At 39.1% G+C, this 24,101-nt stretch overlaps 1 protein-coding gene across 2 annotated transcripts in view; it reads left to right on the forward strand.

Annotated features, from left to right (window-relative positions):
- The window catches only part of TTLL5 (tubulin tyrosine ligase like 5), a 276,452-nt gene that overhangs the window by 25,320 nt on the left and 227,031 nt on the right, over positions 1-24,101 (forward strand). For both annotated transcript variants that reach the window (XM_069489049.1, XM_069489040.1), the window contains exons 6-9: positions 1,003-1,133; positions 11,036-11,118; positions 18,744-18,813; positions 19,305-19,389. In XM_069489049.1, coding sequence (XP_069345150.1) covers positions 1,003-1,133; positions 11,036-11,118; positions 18,744-18,813; positions 19,305-19,389 — 369 coding nt within the window. The remainder of the gene's footprint in view (positions 1-1,002; positions 1,134-11,035; positions 11,119-18,743; positions 18,814-19,304; positions 19,390-24,101) is intronic.

The following is a 24,101-nucleotide window of genomic DNA, read 5'->3' on the forward strand; positions in this document are numbered from 1 at the left end:
GATTGGCCTGTCTCTGTTGACCAATCTTGGCTGCTTAATCACAAGCATTGTCATTGTTTTGTCCAGGTGGTCGCAGTAGACATCTACTGTAATGGATTGACCAGGTTTCATGAAGCTGTAGTGGATAATACCAGCACTGGACCACCAAACAGACACCATTAGCTTTTTTTTGATGAATATTTAGTTTTGGACTATGTTTTGGCACTTCATCTTTATACAACCATTGTGCTGAATGCTTGCGATTGTCAAAAAGAATCCATTTTCATCACATGTAGCAACATGGTGTAGAAATGACTTGCCTTTATGTTGTGACAACAAAGAAAGGCAAGCTTCAAGACGATTTCTCTTCTGACACTTGTTTAATTCATGTGGTACCCATCCATCCAGCTTCTTTACCTTGCCGATTGTTTAAAATGGTCCAATATTGTTGGAATAGTCATGTCAGACCTTGCTGCAAATTCAAATGTAGGCTGAGATGGATTCACTTCCACTACAGCTCTTAGCTCATCATTATCTATCTTGGTCTCAGGTCACCCATGTGGCTCATTTTCAAGATTAAAATCACCAGGACGGAACTTCACAAACCATCGACGTAGTGTGCCTTCATTAACCACATCTTTCCCAAACACTTCGTTGATATTTTGAGCTGTCTACACAGCATTGGTTCCATGATGGAACCCATACTAGAAAAGAACACGAATTTTTTGCTTATCCATGGTTTCACAAAAATTGCTCTAAAAAAAAAATTTGAAAGATAATCACAAGCCAAACTGTGTGTTTGAAAGAGTGAGGATGTACCTTCACAATAAAAATAAAATCAGATCTGATTTCCTTAAGTACTAAGCTTGACAGTCAACATCTCTGCCATTTCACTTTGACACTTCTTGTTTTATTTTTTTTATTGCTCTAGTACTGTGAACTATGAACTCTTTAGAGTGTGATAACATAGGAAAACTTCTGAGTCATAATTTACTGAAATGGAAATACTTTTTTGATTTTTAGGTCTTATGAGCTAACCCGGAAGGACCGACTGTACAAAAACATCATTCGAATGCAGCATACGCATGGATTCAAGGCTTTTCACATCCTTCCTCAGACCTTCCTCCTGCCAGCTGAGTACGCGGAATTCTGTAGTAAGTACTTGCCTGAGAATGCCCCGATCCCCAGCAACTGAACTTGGGGTAAATTTACCCCAGAGGCTGCCTCAAGTTGTCAACCAATTGAGACTTTTCAAATCCTGAATTGCAGAGATAACTTTAAAACTATTTTTATTCTGATTGTGTACTTGTATATTTATTCTTAGTAAGCTTGTCAGTATCATTTATGTAAGCCCACACTGGTGTCTTGTAAGCGTGCCCTGTCTTGTGCATTTTTGCTTTAATGTCTTTTCTCTCCACTGACAAGTTAGTACCTATGTAAGAACACTTTGTATTTCTGCATATGAATTGTTAATACATATGCTTCCTTTTTGGTGTCCCTTTTTCCCTTGCCATTTAAGATACATTCTTGCCAACTTGGTTTTTGGACTTGTGTGATTTATGTTCTTTGGGATGCAAGTATCATGTATCTTTTGATGTTAGAGTTTGGAAGTTAGTCATGCCCTCTCCCCTTTGAGTTCAGACTAATCACAAAACACATGTAAGTGCCAATTAGACCCTAATTGTCATCTGTATTGCTGGTAAAGTGACATAGGACCTCGTGGCCTGGATCCAGGTCAAATACGGGCTGCTTATTTCTTTTGCCTTATTGTGAACTTACCTACCTAGACCCAGGGAGAGGTGCTGGCTATTTTAGGCTTTCCTCCGCAGGGGCAAAGCCTGGCTCTGTAGGCTTAGAACACAGAAGAGGCACAAGTATGGAGAAGGTATGAGGCAGGTCTTTTGTGAGAGTTTAAATGGTAACTATAATAATAACTAGCACTTAATGAACATTTACTTTCTATAAGGCACTCTTTTAAGTGGCACCTCTACTCTGTGGTAGTTTTACAGATGAGGAGACTAAGGTACAGATGGGTTAAGAAACTTCCCATAAGTTATGTAGCTTGTAAATAGTGGAATTGAGGTTCAAACTGGCAGTTTGGCTTTAGAGACCGTGCTCTTCACCTCTGTGCTTCAAGGTTAAAAAGACACTGGGCGGCGTGCCTGCAATGACCATGTCCCAGTAGTAGCCCCGAGAAAAACTGCTTCTCCTGTGAGGAGCATTAGATGAGACGCACAGAGAAAACAGACAAACAATGTTCTTCTCAAGAAATCCAAGAGACTGTTCCTGCTTTATGGATAGAGGAAGTACCACGGAGAGAAAAGAGAGTTCTCCCTAGACCTCCTGACTTTTGATTCTTCTTTTTTTTTTTTTTCTTTAAGAGACAGGATCTTGCTCCGTCACCCAGGCTGGAGTACCTTCATGGCACTCTGTGATCATAGCTCACTGCAGCTTTGAACTCCTGGGCTCCAGTGATTCCCCCCACCTCAGCTTCATGAGTAGCTTGAGATTACAGGGATAAGACACCATGCCTGGCACTTTTTGTTCTTTTAACCTGTTGGACTTGCCAGTCTGACTGGGTCACCTAGTGAGGTGTTCATTTTTTCGGAGAAGAGACTAACACTTCATCAGGAACTGCTTCCCCACTTCTCTGATAGCATTACTTGCTCCAGCTGGGACCATTGGGTGGCATTTCATTGTTTGTCCACAGAAGGCTCTGAAATGGGTCATGTAGAGCAACTAATTAAATGAATCAACTTCAAAGCTACAGTGCACTCAAAGCTGAAAATTTGTAGTTAAGAATTGTCTGTTATGTGACTTTAGTCAAGTTACTCAAACTTCTGTGCTTTAGCTTCCTTATCTGTAAAATGGGACTATTAGTATTGCTGACCTGGTAGTGTTGTCAGGATGTTTAAGTAGGCTAATATGTGGAAAGCACTTGGAATGGGGCTTGATAGGTGCTTCATAAATGTTTAATACTATTTCTTATTTCAAGTTATGTATAACTATATTGTTATATAATAAAAGTAAAAAATTACATAATAAGCCAAACATGAGGGGAGAAAAACACTTCAAGTAACAAACATGTCAGCAACATTTAAAAGAGTCCCAGATATGAACCTCTTCTGTGGAATTTCTATAGAGAAATTAAAGTCCAGAATAATTCCCTATTAAAGTCTAAAGAATCTAACTTGAAAGTCCTCTTTTCCTTCCCCTTGCTATTTCTTCTTCAGCTGTACTCTTCCTGCCCTCTGGAGGTAGGGGAGGGGTGGTGGTGCTCATTCAGATGATAGGATAGAGTCAGAGTTTCTCCATCAGCTCAAGCCAGACCTGTGTTTCAATTGAATTGCCTCTTCGGCACGTTATTCAAACTGTTATGTATTTTGTTTATTAACAAAAATGACTTTGAAAGGTCAATAGAACACATAGCATTATTACAGCTATAACCTAAAGCTACCACGTTTAGCCCCAGGGAAATTATTGCAGGCCAGGATGTTCCTTGATCCCCAATACAAATCAATCACTGCTGTTGCCATGCAAAGACCACAGCAGGGACTTACTGTGTCTGTGGAAGGGAGGGGACAGGGAAGATGGGATAGATGGCAAGATTTCATTCAGTCTTGCCAGGATGCCAGTTGTCCAGGGTCCGTGACTGCTACGCTTAAATTCAGCTGGGAGAAATCCAATATCATCAGGTTAACTGTATTAAGTTGACATATTAGGGGAGAAATCCATCTATTCCTACCACCTCTTCTTTCAAAGAGATATTCCCAAAGTTCCCCTCTTTTCCTTTGATATCCCTCTAGCATATAAAACTTGGAAATTCTGTTTTCTCCATGACTCTTGTGTTCTTGGCCCTATAGCACTTAATTGAATATGGGCAATAGGAGATTTCTGAGAAGGAAGGGGGCGTAAACAGACTGACCTTTAGAAAAATAATTGTGTGAAATGAATCAGAAGAAGCGGAAAGAAGGAAAAGGTGGTCACTTTGAAAGTTATTGCAGTGATGTGGATAAGAAGTGTTGATGGACTGAACCAGGAGGTGGAAATGGATAGGCTTGAGTAGAAAGAGTGGAAAATGAACAGGATTCACTAATTAACTGAGAACCAAATCAAAGACTCAATACCCTTCACAATAGCAACAAAGAAAATAAAGTACTTAGGAATATATTTAACTAAGGAGGTAAAAGACCTCTACAGGGAGAACTATGAAACACTGAGGAAAGAGATAGCAGGGCACGTAAACAGGTGGAAAACCATACCATGCTCGTGGATTGGAAGGATCAACATTGTTAAAATGTCTATACTACCCAAAGTGATCTACAGATTCAATGCAATCCCTATTAAATTACCAACATCATTTTTCACAGATATAGAAAAAATAATTTTACACTTCATATGGAACCAGAGAAGACCCTGTTTAGCAAAAGCAATTTTAGGCAATAAGAACAAAATGAGAGTTATTCATTTACCGGACTTCAAACTATATTACAAGGCTGTGATTATTAAATCAGCTTGGTATTGGCACAAGAACAGAGACACAGACCAGTGGAACAGAACTGAGAATCCAGATATAAAACCATCCTCATATAGCCATCTAATCTTTGACAGAGCAGACAAAAACATACACTGGGGAAAAGCATCCTTATTCAATAAATGGTGCTGGGAAAACTGGATAGTCACATGTAGAAGACTGAAACAGGATCCACACCTTTCACCTCTCACAAAAATCAAATCACAGTGGATAACACACTTAAACCTAAGGTGTGAAACTATTAGAATTCTAGAAGAAAATATGGGAAAAACTCTTATAGACATTGGCCTAGGCAAAGAATTTATGAGGAAGACCCCAAAGGCAATCACAGCAACAACAAAAATAAATGAATGGGACCTGATTAAATTAAAAAGTTTCTGCACAGCCAAAGAAACTGTCACGAGAGCAAACAGACAACCTACAGAATGGGACAAAATTTTCACATGCTACACATCCGATAAAGGGCTGATAACTAGAATCTATTTAGAACTCAGGAAAATCAGCAAGAAAAAATCAAACAACCTTATCAAAAAGTGGGCAAAGGACATGAATAGAAACTTTTTAAAAGAAGACAGAAGAATGGCCAACAAACATATGAAAAAATGTTCAACATCTCTAATTATCAGGGAAATGAAAATCAAAACCACAATGAGATATCACTTATCTCCAGTGAGAATGGCCTTTATCAAAAAGTCCCAAAACAATTAATGTTGGCATGAATGTGGAGAGATAGGAACACTCATACACTGCTGGTGGGACTGCAAACTAGTGCAACCTCTGTGGAAAGCAATATGGAGATACCTTAAACAGATACAAGTAGACCTACCATTTGATCCAGCAATTCCATTATTGGGCATCTACCCAAAAGAACAAAAGACATTGTATAAAAAGGACACCTGCACTCGAATGTTCATAGCAGCACAATTCACAATTGCAAAGATGTGGAAACAACCCAAGTGCCCATCAATACATGAGTGGATTAATAAAATGTGGTATATGTATACCATGGAGTACTACTCAGCTATAAGAACAATGGTGACATAGCACCTCTTGTATTTTCCTGGATAGAGCTAAAACCCATTGTACTAAGTGAAGTATGCCAAGAATGGAAAAATAAGCACCACATGTACTCACCATCAGATTGGTTTCACTGATCATCACCTAAGAGCACATTTAGGAATAACATTAATCAGGTGTCGGGCAGATGTGAAGGCGGGGAGGGGATGGGTGTATACATACATAATGAGTGTGATGCGCACCATCTAGGGGATGGACACGCTTGAAGCTCTGATTCAGGGGGCATGGGGGGGCAAGGGCAATATATGTAACCTAAACTTTTGTACCCCCATAATATGCTGAAATAAAAAAAAATTATAAAAAAAAGATTCACTAAGATGTGGGGAGTGAGGTGGAGCAAAAGAGGCCTCCAAAGCTTTGAGTCTGAGAAGCTAGGAGAATCATTAGGTCTTTAATCAAGGAATGTAACCAGGAACGTAAAGGAGGAGCTGTTAAAGGGGAAGAGAAATGTTAAATTTTGGACAAGGTATGGATTTGGGTGTCTACAGGGCATCCATGCAGCGATGTTTTGTAGGCAGTTGTAAAAGCAGCTTTGAGTTCTGGCCACAGACATAGATTCTGGAGGTTGCAGGTATGGAGGTGGATGTGATTACTAAGAGAGAGAAAAAGAGAAGAAGCACCACACCTGATGAGAGAGGAGAGGAATATTGAAGAGGAATGAGGTCTCAGGGGAGGCAGGAGAAGGTTACATCAGGAGCCCAAGCAGAGGGATGAATGTTGGAGAGAGAGATGGGCGTGTTGCTCCTAAAAGGAGGAAAGGAAGAAGGCCAAGTGATGATGCAGATAACATTTTAGATGAAGAAGAAAGCAGGTACGTAGGTTTATGTTACAATTCCCAGCCTTCTTGGTGAAGAGGCTGATGAGATCTTGTGCCAGGAGTGAGGGACCTAGGGATGGGTTTGGGTGTCTGAAAGGGGCAGGAAGGGATTGGAATAGCTTCTGAAGGACATTTCAAAGAGAACTGATAAAGATTGGAGGTGAGGATTGCTTAAAGACACTAGAGATACCAGCCAAGGTAATTTTATGAATTTATAACTTTTTGTTCCTATAAGAAAAAATCTTAAATCTGTCTCTGTAGAGATGTAGCCCAGAGAGACTAATCACTATCTCCAGAGATGTTAAAGCTTGGATACTCCCCAGACTGTTTTCTAGTTATTAGCGTATAGGGGTTGGCATTACATGGCACAGACCTCTCTAGGTTTCTGGTGTCACCATTGCCAGTTATAGTTTTTAGTAGAATTGGAGGTCTGTGACTCTGAAGAACCTGAGGATTTGTTGCCGGCTGCAGCCATGTTCCCCAAGGACAGCTTTCTAAGGAGAAAGAAGAAAGCAACAAAGAAGATGAGGTGGTACCAGTATCAGAAAAACAAAATTTTTCTGAGCATTGTGTTCTGTGGCCATCTCTAGTTGTAAGAAAGACTGAGAAATGATTCAAAGACACGAATTTTCGTTTCAGCCAATTAGTTACAGATGAGTAGATTTCAAAGCAATCAGTAAATTTATGGAATCATAATTTTAGAATTATAAGAGATCATATAGCAATTTAGGCTAAATGCTACCCTCATTTTAAAGATGAGACTAGGTGGTTTAAGTAAATTACCCATGAAGTCACATAGTTAAAAAGCCAGAATTAGAACTCAGGTCTTTCTACTCTAGGTTCAGTATGCTTTCCATTGGCTCACCAAGCATGCTGCCACTCTAGGAATGGAAGGCACTGGAAAGAATTGTGGAACCTGTTTGGTACATCTTCATCCTAAAGCAGAGGTTCCTGAGCTCTCTGCCCTGTCTCTTCCTCTCATTTCTCTTCTTTCCTACCCACATTTTTAGAACCTATAAAAGAAACCAATCAATCCTTGTTAGGAAAGACTGCAAATCAAAGAGAAAAGCCTCACATGAAAGACAAGTCTTGGATATTTATAATTTCAAGAATGTGATAATAGTGAAGCACCAGAAGCGCTCTAACTTCTGAGAAGTCTAATTCGCAGTGTAGGATTGCTTAAACAATGTGTTATGTGGCAAAAATTACATCTAGTTAGATTTAGCCTTTTCTGGAAATGAGTTTTGTACGTGTGCTTGTCACTGCAGAGGGTACTGTTTCCAGACAGCTTTGGTCATTTTCTTAGATATTCCTATAGCGCCCTGTACTTCCTCTTTATAACTCCAGTGTCTCCAATAACTTGTTCAATGTCTGTCTTTTCTGCTAGTCTATCTTTGTGAGGGTAAAGACTGTCCTTTTCACTACTGTATGCCCACACCTAGCAAACTGATTAACGCAGATTAGATACTTAGAGGTATTGAATGAATGAAGTTTAGAACATTTTGTAGTTTTCTGTTTTAATATTAATAGTGTCTGTGCTCAGGTAATCCGTTGTCTCCTTGGTATTTGGGGAAAATGGCAAAATGAAAAAAATGAACTATACAATATATATATTCAGTGACCTCACTTTGTGGAGATTTATTTGTCATATATAACTATAAATATGTCTTCCATAGAAGGACTTGAAAATTACATAAATTGTATTTTTGAAAGATAATACATTCCCATGGTAGAAAAGAAATTACAAAAATATAGTCAGTGAAAAGCCTCCTTTCTCCTCTTTTCCTTAGTCGTGCAGTTCTCTCTAGAGCTGATCTGTGTTACTAGTTTTTTTTAACATATCCTTATATTCTTTGCATTTACTAGCAAATAATGTGTGTGTGTAAATGAACAGATGGGAGTATACAATATGCATTTCCCTGCATTTTCCTTTTTTTCACTTAACAAGCTGTCCTTGAGATCATTCCGTATCAGTTCTCATTTTGTGTGTGTGCTCAATGTTCTGTTTTGTAGATTAGATGTCTGTAAACTATAGACCTTGAGTCAAGTCGGTCCTCTGCCTGTTTTTGTGTGTCCCATGAGCTAAGAACCATTTTTAAATGGTTGGGAAAAGAATAAGATTTTGTGGCATGTGAAAATCATATGAAATTCAGTGTCCATGCATAGTTTTATGGAAACACAGCCACGTCCCTTTGTTTACGTATTGTTTATGGCTGCTTTCAAGCTACCGTGGCAGAGTTGGGTAGTTGGAACAGAGGTTGCACAGCCCGTAAAACCTAAAATATTTATTATTTGGCTTTTTGCAAAAAAAAGTTTGCTGACCCCTCATATAGATATAATATAGTGTATTTAATGAATCTTTTGCTATTATAATGCAGCATTGAGTAATCTTGTTTGTAAAACATTTTACACATGTGAGTAGAACTAGAGGATACAGTTCTGGAAGTAGAATTGCTTGTAGAGTTTTAAATTCTGTGTGGCGCGTTGAATTTTTCTAATTCTGTTAATTCTTTTTTTTTTTTTTTTTTTGAGACAGAGTCTCACTTTGTTGCCCAGGCTAGAGTGAGTGCCATGGCGTCAGCCTAGCTCACAGCAACCTCAAACTCCTGAGATCAAGGGATCCTCCTGTCTCAGCCTCCCGAGTAGTTGGGACTACAGGCATGCACCACCATGCCCGGCTAATTTTTTCTATATATATTTTTAGCTGTCCATATAATTTCTTTCTATTTTTAGTAGAGATGGGGTCTCGCTCTTGCTCAGGCTGGTCTCGAACTCCTGAGCTCAAACGATCCGCCCACCTCGGCCTCCCAGAGTGCTAGGATTACAGGCGTGAGCCACCGCGCCCGGCCTAATTCTGTTAATTCTGCATCAAGTGAAAGGGCAGAAGAAGAAGGGGGAGAGTGAACAAAGAGATCTCTTTTTCCTCCTGGTGAAATGGTTTGTGGCACTGACAAAGTCAAGTTCCTTTTGGGAGGCCTTGAAGAGACTATTTGGCTCACATCAGAGGGAGAGAAAAGAAAAAGAGGCAGTAGTTGCTGGCAAGTCTTGGGGGAGAGGAGCCGAGCCAAGCTTGTTCCTCCTGAAGGCATGCCTGGTGTAGGCCCAGATGGAGGGTGGAGGGAAGTTTGTGTACTTATCTGGGGGAAGAGGGAAGGTGGATTAGCACACAGGTGGAAGTACTTGCCTCTTAATAACTCACACCAGAGAAACATGAACTATAGGGAACTTTGTTAGGTCTATGTTGCTTATTCTAGATGAAATGGTGCCAATATCCTGATGAACAAGCAACGTAGGAAATTCTGAGACCTGTTCAGAAATGTTGTATTTACTTATTTCCCCACACTTACCTATTCCTTCCGTTTCTCTTCTTTCAGAGAAGAAAAATAACAAGAAAAAGTAAATCTCTTTTCATCCTCCATTCCCCTCCCCCCACTTTGAAGCAGTACCACTGCTGCTACCTAAGGTATTTCATCAAAAGTGAAAGGGGCAGAGTTGAGAGTAAGGACTGGTTAACCTCTCTCCTGTCAGGGATGTGAGAACTCAGCAGCACCGAGTCCTGTGTCCCTGCTTCTCCCCCAACTTCTGACATTCCCTAAGTGGAAGACAGAGCCATCCGCTTCTCCCCACACCACTTACAGCCTCTGGGAGTCTTAGTATCAGTTGTCTGCTTTGTCTCCTCACAATCCAAAGGTATTGAACTTGGGAAAGGAGCAGAAGCAAATGATACCTTTTAATCACTTGTAAATTATTATCCTTCCTCTCCACTTGCACATTGCTTGATTTAAAGTGATTTTTTCTTAAAAGCTCTAAGGAATTATTTAAGGAAAGTAACCATATTGGGAGATCTAGCTTTTGACTTAACATTGTCACTGTTTGCTGGAGGTCCTTTAGTTAACAGAGATGAGAATTTCAAAGATTCATGAAGGTTGTTTGTGACAGTAATAGACTCACATCCAGATGTTTGCCTTATTTTGTTTTTATCCTCTCATTCAAGAAAGAGGGGAAATAGTGGGACAAATAATTATGTAAGGAATTTTGCTGTCCTCTTTTCTCCTCCTTCTCTTTCTCTACCTCCTTATTCCTCTCTCCTTCCCCACCCTCCTGCCCCCTCATTCCCTATCTCCCCTTTTCTTTTCTTTCTTTATTTCTTTTTTTTTTTTTTTTTTTTTTTGAGACAGAGTCTCACTCTGTCACCTTGGGTAGAGTGCAGTGGCCTCTTTGTAGCTCACTGCAGCCTCAAACTCCTGGGCTCAAGCAGTACTCCTGCCTCAGCCTCCCAAGTAGCTGGGACAACAGGCATGCCACCACGCCTGGCTAATTTTTTCTATTTTTAGTAGAGACAGGGTCTCACTCTTGTTCAGGCTGGTCTTGAACTCGTGACCTCAAGTGATCCTCCTACCTCTGCTTCCCAGAGTGCTAGGATTGCAGGCATGAGCCACTGTGCCCAGCCCATTTTCCTTTTTTAAGGCTAGTCCGAAATGCTGATTTTAGCTGCTGCCCTACACTTAGAAATTTGGAAGATTTTTGGGGTCCCTGATTAGATAACCATTATTGAAAGTTAAGACAATAAACATGTTTATTCTATCTCTCTGTTTCTCCCCTTTTTTATCTCCCAATGTTTTGAGCAGATTCATATTCAAAGGACCGGGGACCTTGGATAGTAAAACCAGTGGCTTCTTCTAGGGGGCGGGGCGTCTACCTGATCAACAACGTAAGTATGCAGCAGATGGCAAACCTCTTTCCTTACTTGTTTTTTTCTCCCTCACCCTTTCTCCTGGATACTAACTAATATGGTTCCATTTCATTAAGAGCAGATGTGTCCTTCTGAAATCTGCATTCAGTAGTGAGTTGAGGGTAAATATGAGTTGGCTATTGTTCACCTTACCAGCAGGAACTTCCTCCGGCTCCAACAGTTAGTCCATAGCTTAATAAGTCACTCCATGAAATTTTGGGGGAGGGTAGCCTTTTGTGTCAGCAGAAAAGAGGTACCTTTTCTCCTTTCACCATATTGCCTTACTAATTCCTCAGCAATAAGCATTAACTGGTAGCATATATGTTTAGCCTTTACTGTGAGCAGAACTTTGGGTTCCTGCTCTCAAGGTTATCAAGCAGATTAATGTTAATTTGGTATCCTTGCTGCTGCTGCCTTCTCCTTCCCTTCCTTCATTTCTTCGTCTCTCTGTCTACTCTTCTTCTTTTTCTTTTTTTCACAAGCCATCAGTATCTTGATTCTTTGCAAAATTCTCATTAAAAGTTGTTTTAAATTGAATACATATATGGAGCAAATATTCCAACTCGTTTCACTCCTTAGATTTATCACAGTTAGTAACTTAATGTAGTTGATTTATTTTTTTCTCTTCTTGACTTTACATTGTATTTGTTAACTCTCACTTTGATATTTGTTGCGCTCACATCGCATCCTACCCTCCCACGTTCCATCCCTAAGTTTGATTAGTTTTTATTTTTATATTTTAAATATTTATGTTTCTCTTCAATAACTGTGATTCAGTTTCACTGCTTTATCTATAAATTGAGTAGAAAATTTAAACTCAATAGAAACAGACATTATAGCATTGAGATTCTGAAATTTAACCAGTGTTTAAGTTCAACCTTTTTTTCATTCTTGTCTTGAACATTCGGTGGGCCATTTCAGTCTGGAAACTAGAGTTTTTCTTTAGTTTGGGAAAAATTATTCCTCTTATTATCTTTGTCTCTGCTTTTAGAACTCCTTTTTGAGGAATTCTTGGTCTTTTCCTTCATGTTAACTTTTCTCTCATTTTTAAATTCTTTGTCTTTTCCTTGTCTTTGTCTTCTGGATCACTAGTTTGAGCTCTACCCATTTTGTTATTCATTCATCTACTGTATTTTTATATTGGATATCATATTTTGGTTTCTAGAAACTCTTATTTTCTGATTTGCTTTATTTTTGTTTTTAGTTATACATAGCACCCTGTTGTTGCTTAGTGGATGCAATTTGCCTGCCTGTCTTTCTGAAGTTACTAGTTGAAATTTTTTTTTTTTTTTTTTTTTTTTTTGTTGAGACAGAGTCTCACTTTGTTGCCCAGGCTAGAGTGAGTGCCGTGGCGTCAGCTTAGCTCACAGCAACCTCAGACTCCTCGGCTTAAGCGATCCTACTGCCTCAGCCTCCCGAGTAGCTGGGACTACAGGCATGCGCCACTATGCCCGGCTAATTTTTTCTATATAGATTTTTAGTTGTCCATATAATGTCGTTCTATTTTTAGTAGAGACGGGGTCTCGCTCAGGCTGGTCTCGAACTCCTGACCTTGAGCAATCCACCCGCCTCGGCCTCCCAGAGTGCTAGGATTACAGGCGTGAGCCACCGCGCCCGGCCTAACTAGTTGAAATTTTTATAAAGTTTTCTTCTGTTCTTGAATTTTATTGGGATTGTCTTTTTTCCTGCTATTGAAATTTCTCAGTTTTGATGATCCTTAGGTGTTGGGCCATATTTATGCACAAAAGACTGGGCTCATTGAAATTGGCAGCTGGTGTGGGTTTCTCCTATGGTCGTGTAGGACTCTTTCCCTTGTAGCCTGTCTCTGGAGGAGGATGACTGAGTTTTGTGTAAGGGCAAAGCACGTTGACTGTCAGACTTTGCTTTAGGTGGATGTGGGTCAGGACATGTGTGAGGAGTATGCCCCTTCCACCTTGCCAAAATAGAGTGGGCCTTATTGTGAATGTAGAGGAAGATTTTGGTGATTTTCCTCTTGGGCAGAACTACCTTTCCTCTCTTTTCCTTTTTGTGTCTGTTGGGGATAGAGTGGCCTCAAATTCCACTCTTCTCTGTCAGATTCCCGTACCCACACATCTGCTGGCATCGCTGCTGAATGATGGCAAAACGCTGTTTGTTAATTAATTATCTGATTCGTGTTCCTTGGCCCACCCCAGTCTCCATGTTTGTTGACTACCAGCTTGGAACTTTGCAGGGGCCTCCTTGGGAAGATCACTCTCACCTCTCATATTTTGGCCTGGGGTTTCCTCTCCTCTGTTTTCTCAACATGAGCCCATCTGCTTTCTATCTTTTAGGATTTCCTTAAACTTTTGGTCTGTCCTGGCTCCTTTTACTTTTTTCTCCCCTTGTTTTCGTTTCATTCTTTTGAAAATAACCTTTTCTGTCCTTCCAGTGGAACTCTGGAAGGAAAGGGTAGGGGGAGGTAGATGTGTTGTAGTATGACCAATGCCCCATCTTAAATTCCCCAGTTATCTTTTCACATTGAGCTATTTCCTATATGTGCAGAAATTAACTTTCTGAGGAGTCTTTCACATTGAAAAATCCTTAAATTCAGTCTGTACTGAAACTGTACAGTGATGGCTAGATCTTTCATGCTGAATAAATATAGGATCTGATTTTGATAGAGCAACTACTACAGCCCCACGTCCAGGCTACAAGTTCTGTTACCTGGCCTGGGTCACTCTGGAGTCCTTTAACCCTGAGTCTCATGTGAAATAAGGCCCTGGTGATATGCCTTGGCTCTCTCTTTTCTTGTCTCTGCTGTGACCTTGGCGTGAAAGCTCCTCTACAATAGCTTTTCCTTCAGTTCTGTGCCAGGAGCTCCAGTGTTGTTTGAATCTCATAGACGGCACTAGTTTGGGTTTGGGTTTTAACTGCCAAATGGAATTGCTATTGAAAGTCAACTATGGTACAAATTTGCTTTTTATTTTCTTAGACATGAGTCAAAAAGAACAGGATCTATTCCCAGCTCATCTGGGACTTTTTTTCTTTTGGAATGCTCTTTTGCCCTAGTGATTTGTTATTTTAAAGCTAGCATCATAAAGAATACAAAAGTTAAACTTTCCCTGGTGGGGCTGAGAACCGTGTGCCCTGAGTCTTCGCTGGACACCGAGTCTCAAAGGAGTGACATGTCTTTAGAGAATGTGTTTGGCTTTTGCTTCCTCCCACCTCTCCCTGGGCTGAATCCCTTGAGACCCCCTGCATAGATCAAAGCACTTGGCAGAACCTTTTGCCTTCCCTCTCCCCCTTTGCAAAGCTTTGGAATGAGTCTGATTCTTGTAGGTATTTAGTGGAGGTGCCAGACAGGAGCCTGGGAAGATGCCAGCAGGCATTAGGGGAGCTGGCAGCATGTGGACATAATGGGAAAATATTCCCATTTCACCCCCAAACTGGAATTTTATCACCTTTTACCCAGACCTCCAAACCATGTTGTTAATACTTCTCTTTCTCCTTACACAGAAGGCCTAACCATCCCTTCTTTTCCATACCTGGATCCTTTCCCATGGAATATGTGACCCATTAGCCAACTGGATGAAGTAACTCTTTCCAAGGCTGCTGCCTGCTTTTCTTTTAGACTTGAGGGGGAGAGAGGGAGTGCTAAGGGGGGGAGGGTCTGTGAGCAGAACTAATGTGAGCGGGTGAGGGATTTGGCAGGGGGGTTGGAGTGAGTTAGTTGTGAGGGCCAAATGAAAACATCTCTCCCTGTCTTCCCACTGGAGTGAGAGAGGGCCGCTTATTAAAACTTCCCTAGAATAGTCATAACCTTTTGGAAAATATCCGCAAATAGCAACTTTTACCATTCCGAGAACAGGATAAAGGATAGAAAGAGCATTGCTTTTATGTAATACTGAAGAGAGAATTGTGGACTCCTGCAGATGGAAGCATCTTGGTTGGTTGGCTAACGTGATGTCTTAATGATGTGCTCTTTAACTCTAGAGGCATAGTGTAAAGGAACAAAGCGGTGTTTGCCCCAGTTCCTTCAGTAACCATGACTAAATGCCATATTTTCCCAATTTAGTACATTCAAATCGAGGAGGGCAAAGACCTGGTGTTTCCTGATTAAGGTGTGAATTTGATTATGGAAATCAGATTTTTGTCATCCTTGTCTCACACATTATCCGTGGTAAAAATAGTATTAACGTGTTCCCTTAGATTTTGACATACCAGGAGAGTGTTAGGTCACTCTATTCACTCCTAGACTTATGAATATAGTTCTGTACTCTCTTCTATTTGTTTATATGTTTTTATCTTAGGTCCTCTCTATTTTTCTCATTACTTAACAAATATTTAGGGAGTGCCTACTGTGTACCAGGTGCTGTCACTCCTTAAAACCTTTTGAGAAATTCTCCTAATTCTTACGTATCTCCCAATTCTTACCTATCTCCTTTATAACTCAGTGGCCTGCTCTTGAGTAGGATGGCATGTGGCCTGCAGTAATGAATGCTGTCAAGTTGTGGAACTTAGTAATTAGAACCACATAGATACTGTTAAGTTTGCAGCAATAATGATAAGTGATATTTACTGAGCATTTAACAATGTGGCTACCACTATGCCTTCCAAATATAATCTTATTTAATCTTTATACAAACCCTATGAAGTACTTATTATTAAATATTTCCTTAGTAAGTGGTAGAGTCAAGGTTGTAACTCAAGTCTAGCTTATTCCAGAGTATATACTCTTAACCTCTGTATCATTCTACTTTACAATGACTTAACAGATACCCTGAGCTTTAATCTTAAGGTCCAGTAAGAAAAATGGATGTGTTTCTAATTTTCTTAACAGTTCAGATTCCTGCTTTAGCATGCTTTTTAGGAGGCAGTTTGAGCTTGGAATTGGAATAATTTAAAATGAGCTAATTGGGGATTGATGAAACAGGCTTGAAGATATAAAAATGCTTTCATTAGTTGCTGTTCAGTGTATAACACTATGCAAAGAAACTGTATACCGGAACCGTCTTTTTCTTCTATAAGTTTACAATTTAATTCCCAATGCAGATAGAAAGGAGAGGTAAAGACAATAGAACAAATATTAAAGTTACCTAAATAATGTAAGGGTTTATGTTAAGTTTAGTAACTCAAAAGATAAATGTGTACAGTGGGGAAGGGAAGAGAGGATATGGGCATGGGCAGTAGCTGTGTCATGGAGTGAAGACTACTGTCAGTTTGTTTTCTGGTTTGGAGGAAAGTTGAGTGGATTTGTCTCGCTTGTAGCCTATAGGTGTTACTAAGTAGGGAGAGCTGTGATTGTTTAATTTTAGGTTTAGAACACAGCTAGGTGCAGCTGTATAATGATTGCATCAGTTCTTACTAAGTTGGTTCAAAATGGAGATAGTGCTTGTGAGAAACTGATCAAGAAATGTAAGGGAGTCAGGAAGTGGTATGGGTGATTAAGTTTGTTAGGGATGAATCAGTACTAGTGTCATTGTGTCCATATGATGCATAGAGATGGGTGTGAGAGCTGTGTTCTGACTTGGAGATAGCAAGAGTGGGAAATGAGAGGGGAATCTTATTACTCTGACTCTGGAGTTGCTCGTTGTGGTTGTGTATAATGTTGTGGGTCACAAAATTATTTTTATTTTATGAACAATTGTATGTGGGGTAGGACATGCATTATTATAAAGACAAACTTTTGAATTTGGGGAACAGTTATTTGGGGGCAGAGTATTGGGGAGAGGTATGAATAGTGTTTAAAAGTTAAGTCTGTGAGGCAGACTGCCTGGGTTCCAGTGCTGCTCTGTTGCTTATTAGCTATGTGACTTTGAGCAGGTCCCTAACCCTCTCTGATTCTCTTTTCGTCTGTAAAATGTGGATAGTGATATATCTGCCTCACAGGGTTGGGTAAGGATTAAGTGAAATAATACTGTGATACACTAGACCAGTGCTTGGCACATAGAATTGTTCTGTATATTTATTAAATTTTAATTATTTCCGCAAATGTTCATAGTTACTTCTGTTGCTGCTTCTGTAGCTATTATCATCATAATTATTATCATTACCACTGCCCTTTTGGAACTCTTTTGTCCTACCTAGATTGTGCTAACTCCCAGCTGATTTCTCAGTCTTAATCTAGTCAAACATAGAGTTGTTCTATTTCAGATACTTTAATCTTACTGTTTCCTTAATCTAGAACCCATAATAACTTCCTGCTTTCCACCATGTTAAACCTAAACTCCGTTTGCCAGTGGGGTCACTCCCTCCTAGTTGTCTTACCATACCTTTGTTATTTCTCAGTTCAGTCTGTTAGCCTCATGTCTGTGAATCTGTCTACCCTCCTTTTGGCTGGACTTTGTGCGTGCACCACCTTCCCAGGATGGCCTCCTTTCCTCTCACATGTGCTCGATAGCTTTCAACACTCACTTCTGCACCTACTCTTCCAGGACAAGCTTTCCCTAACTAGCCCACCTGACTAGTTTGCACTTTGACTTTGCAACCTGACATCTTGTATTTGTGGATATGCTGTTTTGTGTTCTTATAAATTATTATATATATCTTTCTGTCTCTCTACCTAAATATTAAACTCTTTGGGAATAGGGGCTACTAAATCTTAAGTTCTATGAGGGCAGAGACTGTGTCTATTTTCTTCATTACTATATCCCTAGTGCCTTGTATAGTGTGCAACATACTCACTATTTATTGTATAAATAGCTTTTTTTATTGAAGAAATCTTTTTTTAAAAATTTCAGAATATTCTAGGGGTACAAATGCTTTGGTTACATGAATTGCTTTTGTACAGTTTGAGTCAAAGTTGTAAGTGTGCCCATCACCCACATAGTGTGCATTGTACCCATTAGGTGTGAATTTACCCATCCCTTCCTCCCCCCTCCCACCTGCTTGGTTATTGAAGAAATCTTTAAAAGATCTAATTCAGTCTTTGCATACAGTTACTTAGAAAGTGCCCTTGAGCGAATCAATCAAATATCCATTTTATTTCACAGAGTTTGAAATGCTAGGATCCATTATGGATCTGTAAGTTCACTAAACAACTTAATGAAAGCCTTCATTTAAGAATAATGGTAGTATTTTTAAATTTCCATCATAGTTTACATTTGTGAGAAAGCAAGTTTTATTTATTTATTTATTTTATTTCATTTCAGCTTATAATGGGGGTACAAAAGTTCAGGTTATATATATTGCCCATGCCCCCCCATCCCCCCGAGTCTGAGCTTCAAGTGTGTCCATTCCCCAGACAGTGCACATTGCACTCATCATGTAGGTATACACCCATCCCCCCCACCCCCCACCTCTGAAAGCAAGTTTTTATTTATTTTTTATGTTGCTCTTATTTTCTTGGCATATAACTATTTAATATCTTATATATATATAAATCTTTAAAGCTGTTTAGGCTGTATTTATTATGTGAGAGGTGCTGTGTAAATTTATTTTTTCCCCACTCTAATTAGATACCCACAGAATTTATGGAAGTGATATGTAGCCTATCGAGTATATGGGTACCTTGGAGGAAAACTTTTCCTAGGGTTTTAGTTTTCTATATTATCATTTCTTAAAAGGTTAAGAACGTTGCTCCCTATTGTAAATTAGGATTCCTTTGCATTTCTACTTTTTCATTCTTTCTCTTTACTCAATAGCCAAACCAGATTTCCCTGGAAGAGAACATCCTGGTCTCCCGTTACATTAACAACCCCCTGCTCATAGATGGTGAGTTGTGTTAGACCCTTGATGAAATTGGGCTAGATCTTGCTATACTTTTTAACCTTTTCATAGTCTTCTTTAGTAAGTCTTTATTAAGCTAGTGTGAAATTCTTAGCACCTTTGGCTCCAGAGATGAGGCTTGTTCCATACCTACCTCATGGGATTATTTTGAAGATGATATGAGATAATATAAGAGAAAGTATTGTATGGGTTATATAATAATTCATACATATGTATGCAAAAGCTACAGTATGTATATACTTGAACTATATACATGCATTAAACACATTATATATAATAGCATAATGTACTATATATGTTACAATTATATAATTATTATTTATGCTCAAAAGGCAATGTATGTGGGCAGTATGTGTTTCATATGGAGAGGAAGAATGTTCTTTCTTTCATATTTCTTGGTTACATTGTCCTGTTCATTCTATAACAGAAAACAAATGAACTTAGTTTTTCCTATGAATCCAAACTTTTTTTTATAGATTTCAAGTTTGACTTGCGCCTCTATGTGCTCGTGACTTCGTATGATCCTCTTGTCATCTATCTCTATGAAGAAGGATTGGCTAGGTAAGAGACTTTTTTTGGGTAGAGGGGTGGAGTGGGTATATTAGACTGGACCCATTAAACAGTTTATTAAGATTAGACTGTTTCTTTGTGTTATGTTCATCTTAAGAAAATAGAATATATACCGAGATGGACTTCAGATTGCTGAAATCAGTCTTACTAGTCTACATTCTCACTTGCATGTCCACACATATAAGTATATGTAAACACATACCTTTCCCAGTGGGGATCCAGGATCACATGGTATTTTCATGCAATGACAAGTGTTGTGATGACCCTAGGGTATTAAGATAATTTGCCATTTTTCTTTAGAATAGATCTAGAAAAACAAAATTGCACATTTATTTACCTGTTATACACTAGGCATTTATTTTAATACTCACAACAACCTTATAGTTGATGCATTTTTGCAGTAGAGGAAACTGAGACTTAAAGAGGTGAGGGAACTTTAAGTCACTTTTCTGAGATCTTTCAGCTGCTTGGTGGTGGACTGGGGATTTGAACTCAGATCTGACTCCAGAGCTCAAGACCAGAACTGTTTTATTTATTCCCTCTCATATTTAGTGGGTATAAGATGGTTTGTTTTTTTTTTTAACATTCAAGTTGTATATACATTGTTTTCTTTTTCTTGAGGTGCTTTTTAAGTTTTAAGGTAATATGACTTACAAGATTAAGTTCATGTTGTAATAATTTGAAGTTTTGTTTCCCATATCTACAAGTGACAGTGGTTTTTGTATACCCTTGAATTGTTTGAAATAAGGATGTCCCTTTGCTATGTTTGTGTTCTTTCCCCCACAAAACCAATTTTATTTTAATCAAATAGTTTTCCCTGAAGTTTTTTTTTAATGCATAATGGGTTTGTTATAGAGCATAGCAATTTTGGAGGCGGTTTGCATCTGTGAGCAGTCGTGACAAACTAAAAAAGCGTGGTCTGTGTATATTTCTGTATATTAGAAAATGTAGTTTGAAGATGGGAAATACCATGGATAAAAGAAGGCTACCTATTTAGGTATAGGTGCTTTGGAAAATATTATTGTACTCTGACAACTATTATTTTAGAATGGTATTTTAACTATTTTGTATACTTAACTTTTTTGATATATCCTTTACTTAGAATTGGAGTGAGAACAGACTAAAGCTTCTAGCTGGTTGAGCCCTGTCTTGACTTTGCCTCTAGGTGGCAGTGACAGCATTTATAAGTTCTGTCGTATTCTTAACTGAAGACTCATGATTTTGAGCCCTGGGAACATTGAGGGCTACCTAAACTCCCTAGTTCTGGTTTCTTGTTCCTTGAAAATGGAGATCGGGGAGAACTAAAACATCTCTCAGTTATTGAATAAAGGGCTGGAGCAGGCATCTGAACAGGAGCTGACTACTAGTTCTAATCAGGTTTTTATAGGAAAGAAATTTTCTGTGATGTTTGTAGATGCATGTGCACTCATACTTTCAAATATAGATGTACAAGACTAGGTATAAAAGCCTAGTCCCTATGTTACCCAGAACAAAATGAAGATAAAATATACCACTAACTTCTGCTTAGGTATGCAAGGTGCTGAGGATTTTCAATTTTGTAATTTGAGACCTCTGAGCTTTCCCTCTTCTATATTATAAGTTTCTCTATTCTCTTTCTTCCAATCATCCTCGCCTCACCTCATCTCCTGTGTCCTGCTAGGGAACTAATTATGTCCTGCCACAAATTGGACTTTGGAAATAGAGAAAAGATATCAAGGTTATGCTTCAGTGTTTCTCAAGGATACCATACCTGTATGTTTTGCTTAATATTTCAAAGATATTTTACCCACAATATTAATAGCTCTCCCTGTGGGTAAAATTTGGCATAGTTTTAAGACCTTCATGGTTCAGAGCACAAAATGAGAGCAGTACCAGTGTTTATTTTAGAATTTACTACAGATATACAAGTGCTCTAGCTATTGGTTGTGTGTTGGAAATCAGAATCCACTGAATTGAATAACTTTCCTCCTTTGTTTCCAGCAGAAAGTGAAAAATAAAAAAAAAAAATATATATATATATAAATCAATGGATGCTCTTTTTCAAAATAATTAGAAAAACAGGTTTTTAAAATGTCAGACCAAATTGAACCAAAAAACAACATAAATTTTCAGGGCTTTGGTTAGGTTCTTCTGAAAATATAAGTGAATATAAAAGCTTTATCAAAGCTTTACAAAAAGATGATACATAGCAATATGATGGATTATTTGCTGGAGTCCTGTGAAGGTAGATTGTTCTGTGCAATAATTTCAATGTGCCTAAGTTCTTGTGTCTTCACTCACTATGTGTCTGCTTCTTTTTGATCCTCAGAGTCTGCTTAACTGTGTCATTACATTCAGCAATAGTCTGTAGCATCTCCAGGTCTTCACCTTGCAGTAATCTTGAGTCATGTGTTATGTATACATAACTGGAGGTACTCAGTCTGGGATGAGCTCCCTACGTCATTGTACTTTGAGGCTCAATAAGGAAAACCATCTTTCCTAAAGACACGGAAGTGTAGGCAAATGTAATTAGTTTTCTTCTTCAGAAAGGAAGGCTCTTACACCATATCACTTCTGTTTTGGATCTCAGATTAATGCAAGGTGACAGAAAGATTAAGTTCATTTTGTAAGGCAGTTTTGTGAAATAAGTTATTTTGTGTGATAAGTTATTTTGTTTAAATTTTTTATCTTCTTAAACTTATTAAAGAAAAAGACCCTAGTTTCTTCATAGATTGATGTTTTCAGTTGTCCTTATTTTATTATTATAACATAGGAAGTAGAAGAATTCTCAACTGTTTTCTTATGTGTGGATAAAATATTGAAGAGGTATTAAAATGAAATTCTCTTTCTGGTATTTGGGTCCATTGTTTTGTGATTCTTATAGTAGCACCTCAGAGAGTCCATTCTACTTTTGAATTTCACGTGCATGTTGCTGTTTTGTACCAGCAGGGGACACTCGGTTTCCAGAGAGAGGTGCTATTCTCTACCAAAATGGTGTAGATTCTTTTTCCTGTCAGAGGTGGAATCCAAAAAGATTTTGTCCTGGATTTTATAGCTGTAGGTAAATCCAGTATTCGGTTTAAATGATTTGACAAAGCCCTTTTTAAGACGAAGCTAATAGCCAAATTTTCACTCAAACAGGAAAAATAAAAAGTTTAAAATAATTAAAACAAAATTGAGTTGTAAACCAAATATGTAGTCAGAGACCCAAAGAGAAGTGGCATTAGCAACCTTGGGGACATAAGAGTACCTACCCAGGGAACTGAGAGGTTCGTCCACCATGACGTGGAGGTGGGAGGGGAGGACACTGAGAAGGTCCAGTCAGAACTGCCCTTTTTTCTGCCCAGCCATATTATTCAGTGGAAATTCAGAAAAGACCCCAAAGCATTTCTAATGCCTCTCCCTTTCTCCCCACCCCCAGTTCCTTCTTCAGTAGCCTTCCCTGCTAATTAACACTGGCTCCGCAGGGATATTTACCTTTTCTCTGCTGGATTCCTGTGGTTTTGAAAGAATTCAGGTACTTGCTGGTTGCCAAGGAATTCAGATTACCTCACAGGCTGCACAGTGTCCAGAATCTGCCACAGCAGCAAGTGGGGAGAAGAGACACCAACAAGGGGGAGAAAACCCTTTCCAGTGCTCATTGTCACACTCCCTGGCAGGCCTTTGCTGTTTGTGAAGTTTGAGTCATTTCTGGCTCTGAAGACAGGGGATCAGGCTGGTAATCCCCTCCCAGACGGCTCTGTAGGGCGCTGCCTAGTCACTGCAGCACTTTGGCAGTCTCCCGGCTGCAGCTGGTTGACAGCAGATCAGAGAGCTCTTGGGCCTCTTGTTCTCTTCCATAAGATTTTTCTGGGTCAGGCCAGGATGAAACCCAGTGGCTCCTGGCAAGGCTGCCTGAGGTGCTGTCTCTTCATCGTCCAGGCCTCTGTAGCTCAAAATGGCTACACCTGCTGAAAGATAACTCATTTGCCACAGGGCTGGCGTTCTCTTTTCTTTGTGCATTTGTAGTGAATGTTTGTTAGAAAATATAACTACCAAAGAGGGGGTTTAAGTGTCCCACATCTAGACTATATATGACCCTGACTATAAGAATATATGGTGTCATATTCTTAGAAGAACAAAATAGTTTTTGAATAGGGGAAGAGAGTTTAAAAGATCCCACTAACTCTCTGTGCTTTTTTCCTCCTTTTGATCCTATTAGAAAAGATCTTGGCACGAGCAACTTCAGTGCAGTTTCAGTTAATGCTTATCAAGTACCTACTATATGCCTAACAATGAAATCCTTTCTTCACACAGACACTCAAGACTTTTAGACAAATTATTGCCATTGTCTTGATTCTTAGAAACATTAAAAAGCAAAAAAAGGAGGTGTGCCTTTTGATATAAAAATTTGTCAGAATAAAAATATTGCCAGAATAAAGACAATCCATATTTGTTTTCACTGTGGGGAAAAAGAAAGGGCATGTAGTTCTGTATTCATCAGTAGGCTGTGAAACAGTACCCAGGGTTTTAAATTTAGCGAAGAAAGTAAGGTTCCCCCCCTTTTTCTCTTGTATTAAAGAACTGTCCGTGAGAGCTTTCCTAAATCTTGATCTCATTAAGAGGGAGGATCAAGACTCAATTCCTCATGTAAATTTCAGCATAAGTACAGTCATGCACTCCTAACAATATTTTGGTCAGTGGTGGACCACATATATGATGGTGGTCCCATAAGATTATAATGG

The sequence above is a fragment of the Eulemur rufifrons genome, chromosome 2 (genome assembly GCF_041146395.1).
Source record: "Eulemur rufifrons isolate Redbay chromosome 2, OSU_ERuf_1, whole genome shotgun sequence".
In the NCBI taxonomy this organism is placed as follows: Eukaryota; Metazoa; Chordata; class Mammalia; order Primates; family Lemuridae; genus Eulemur; species Eulemur rufifrons.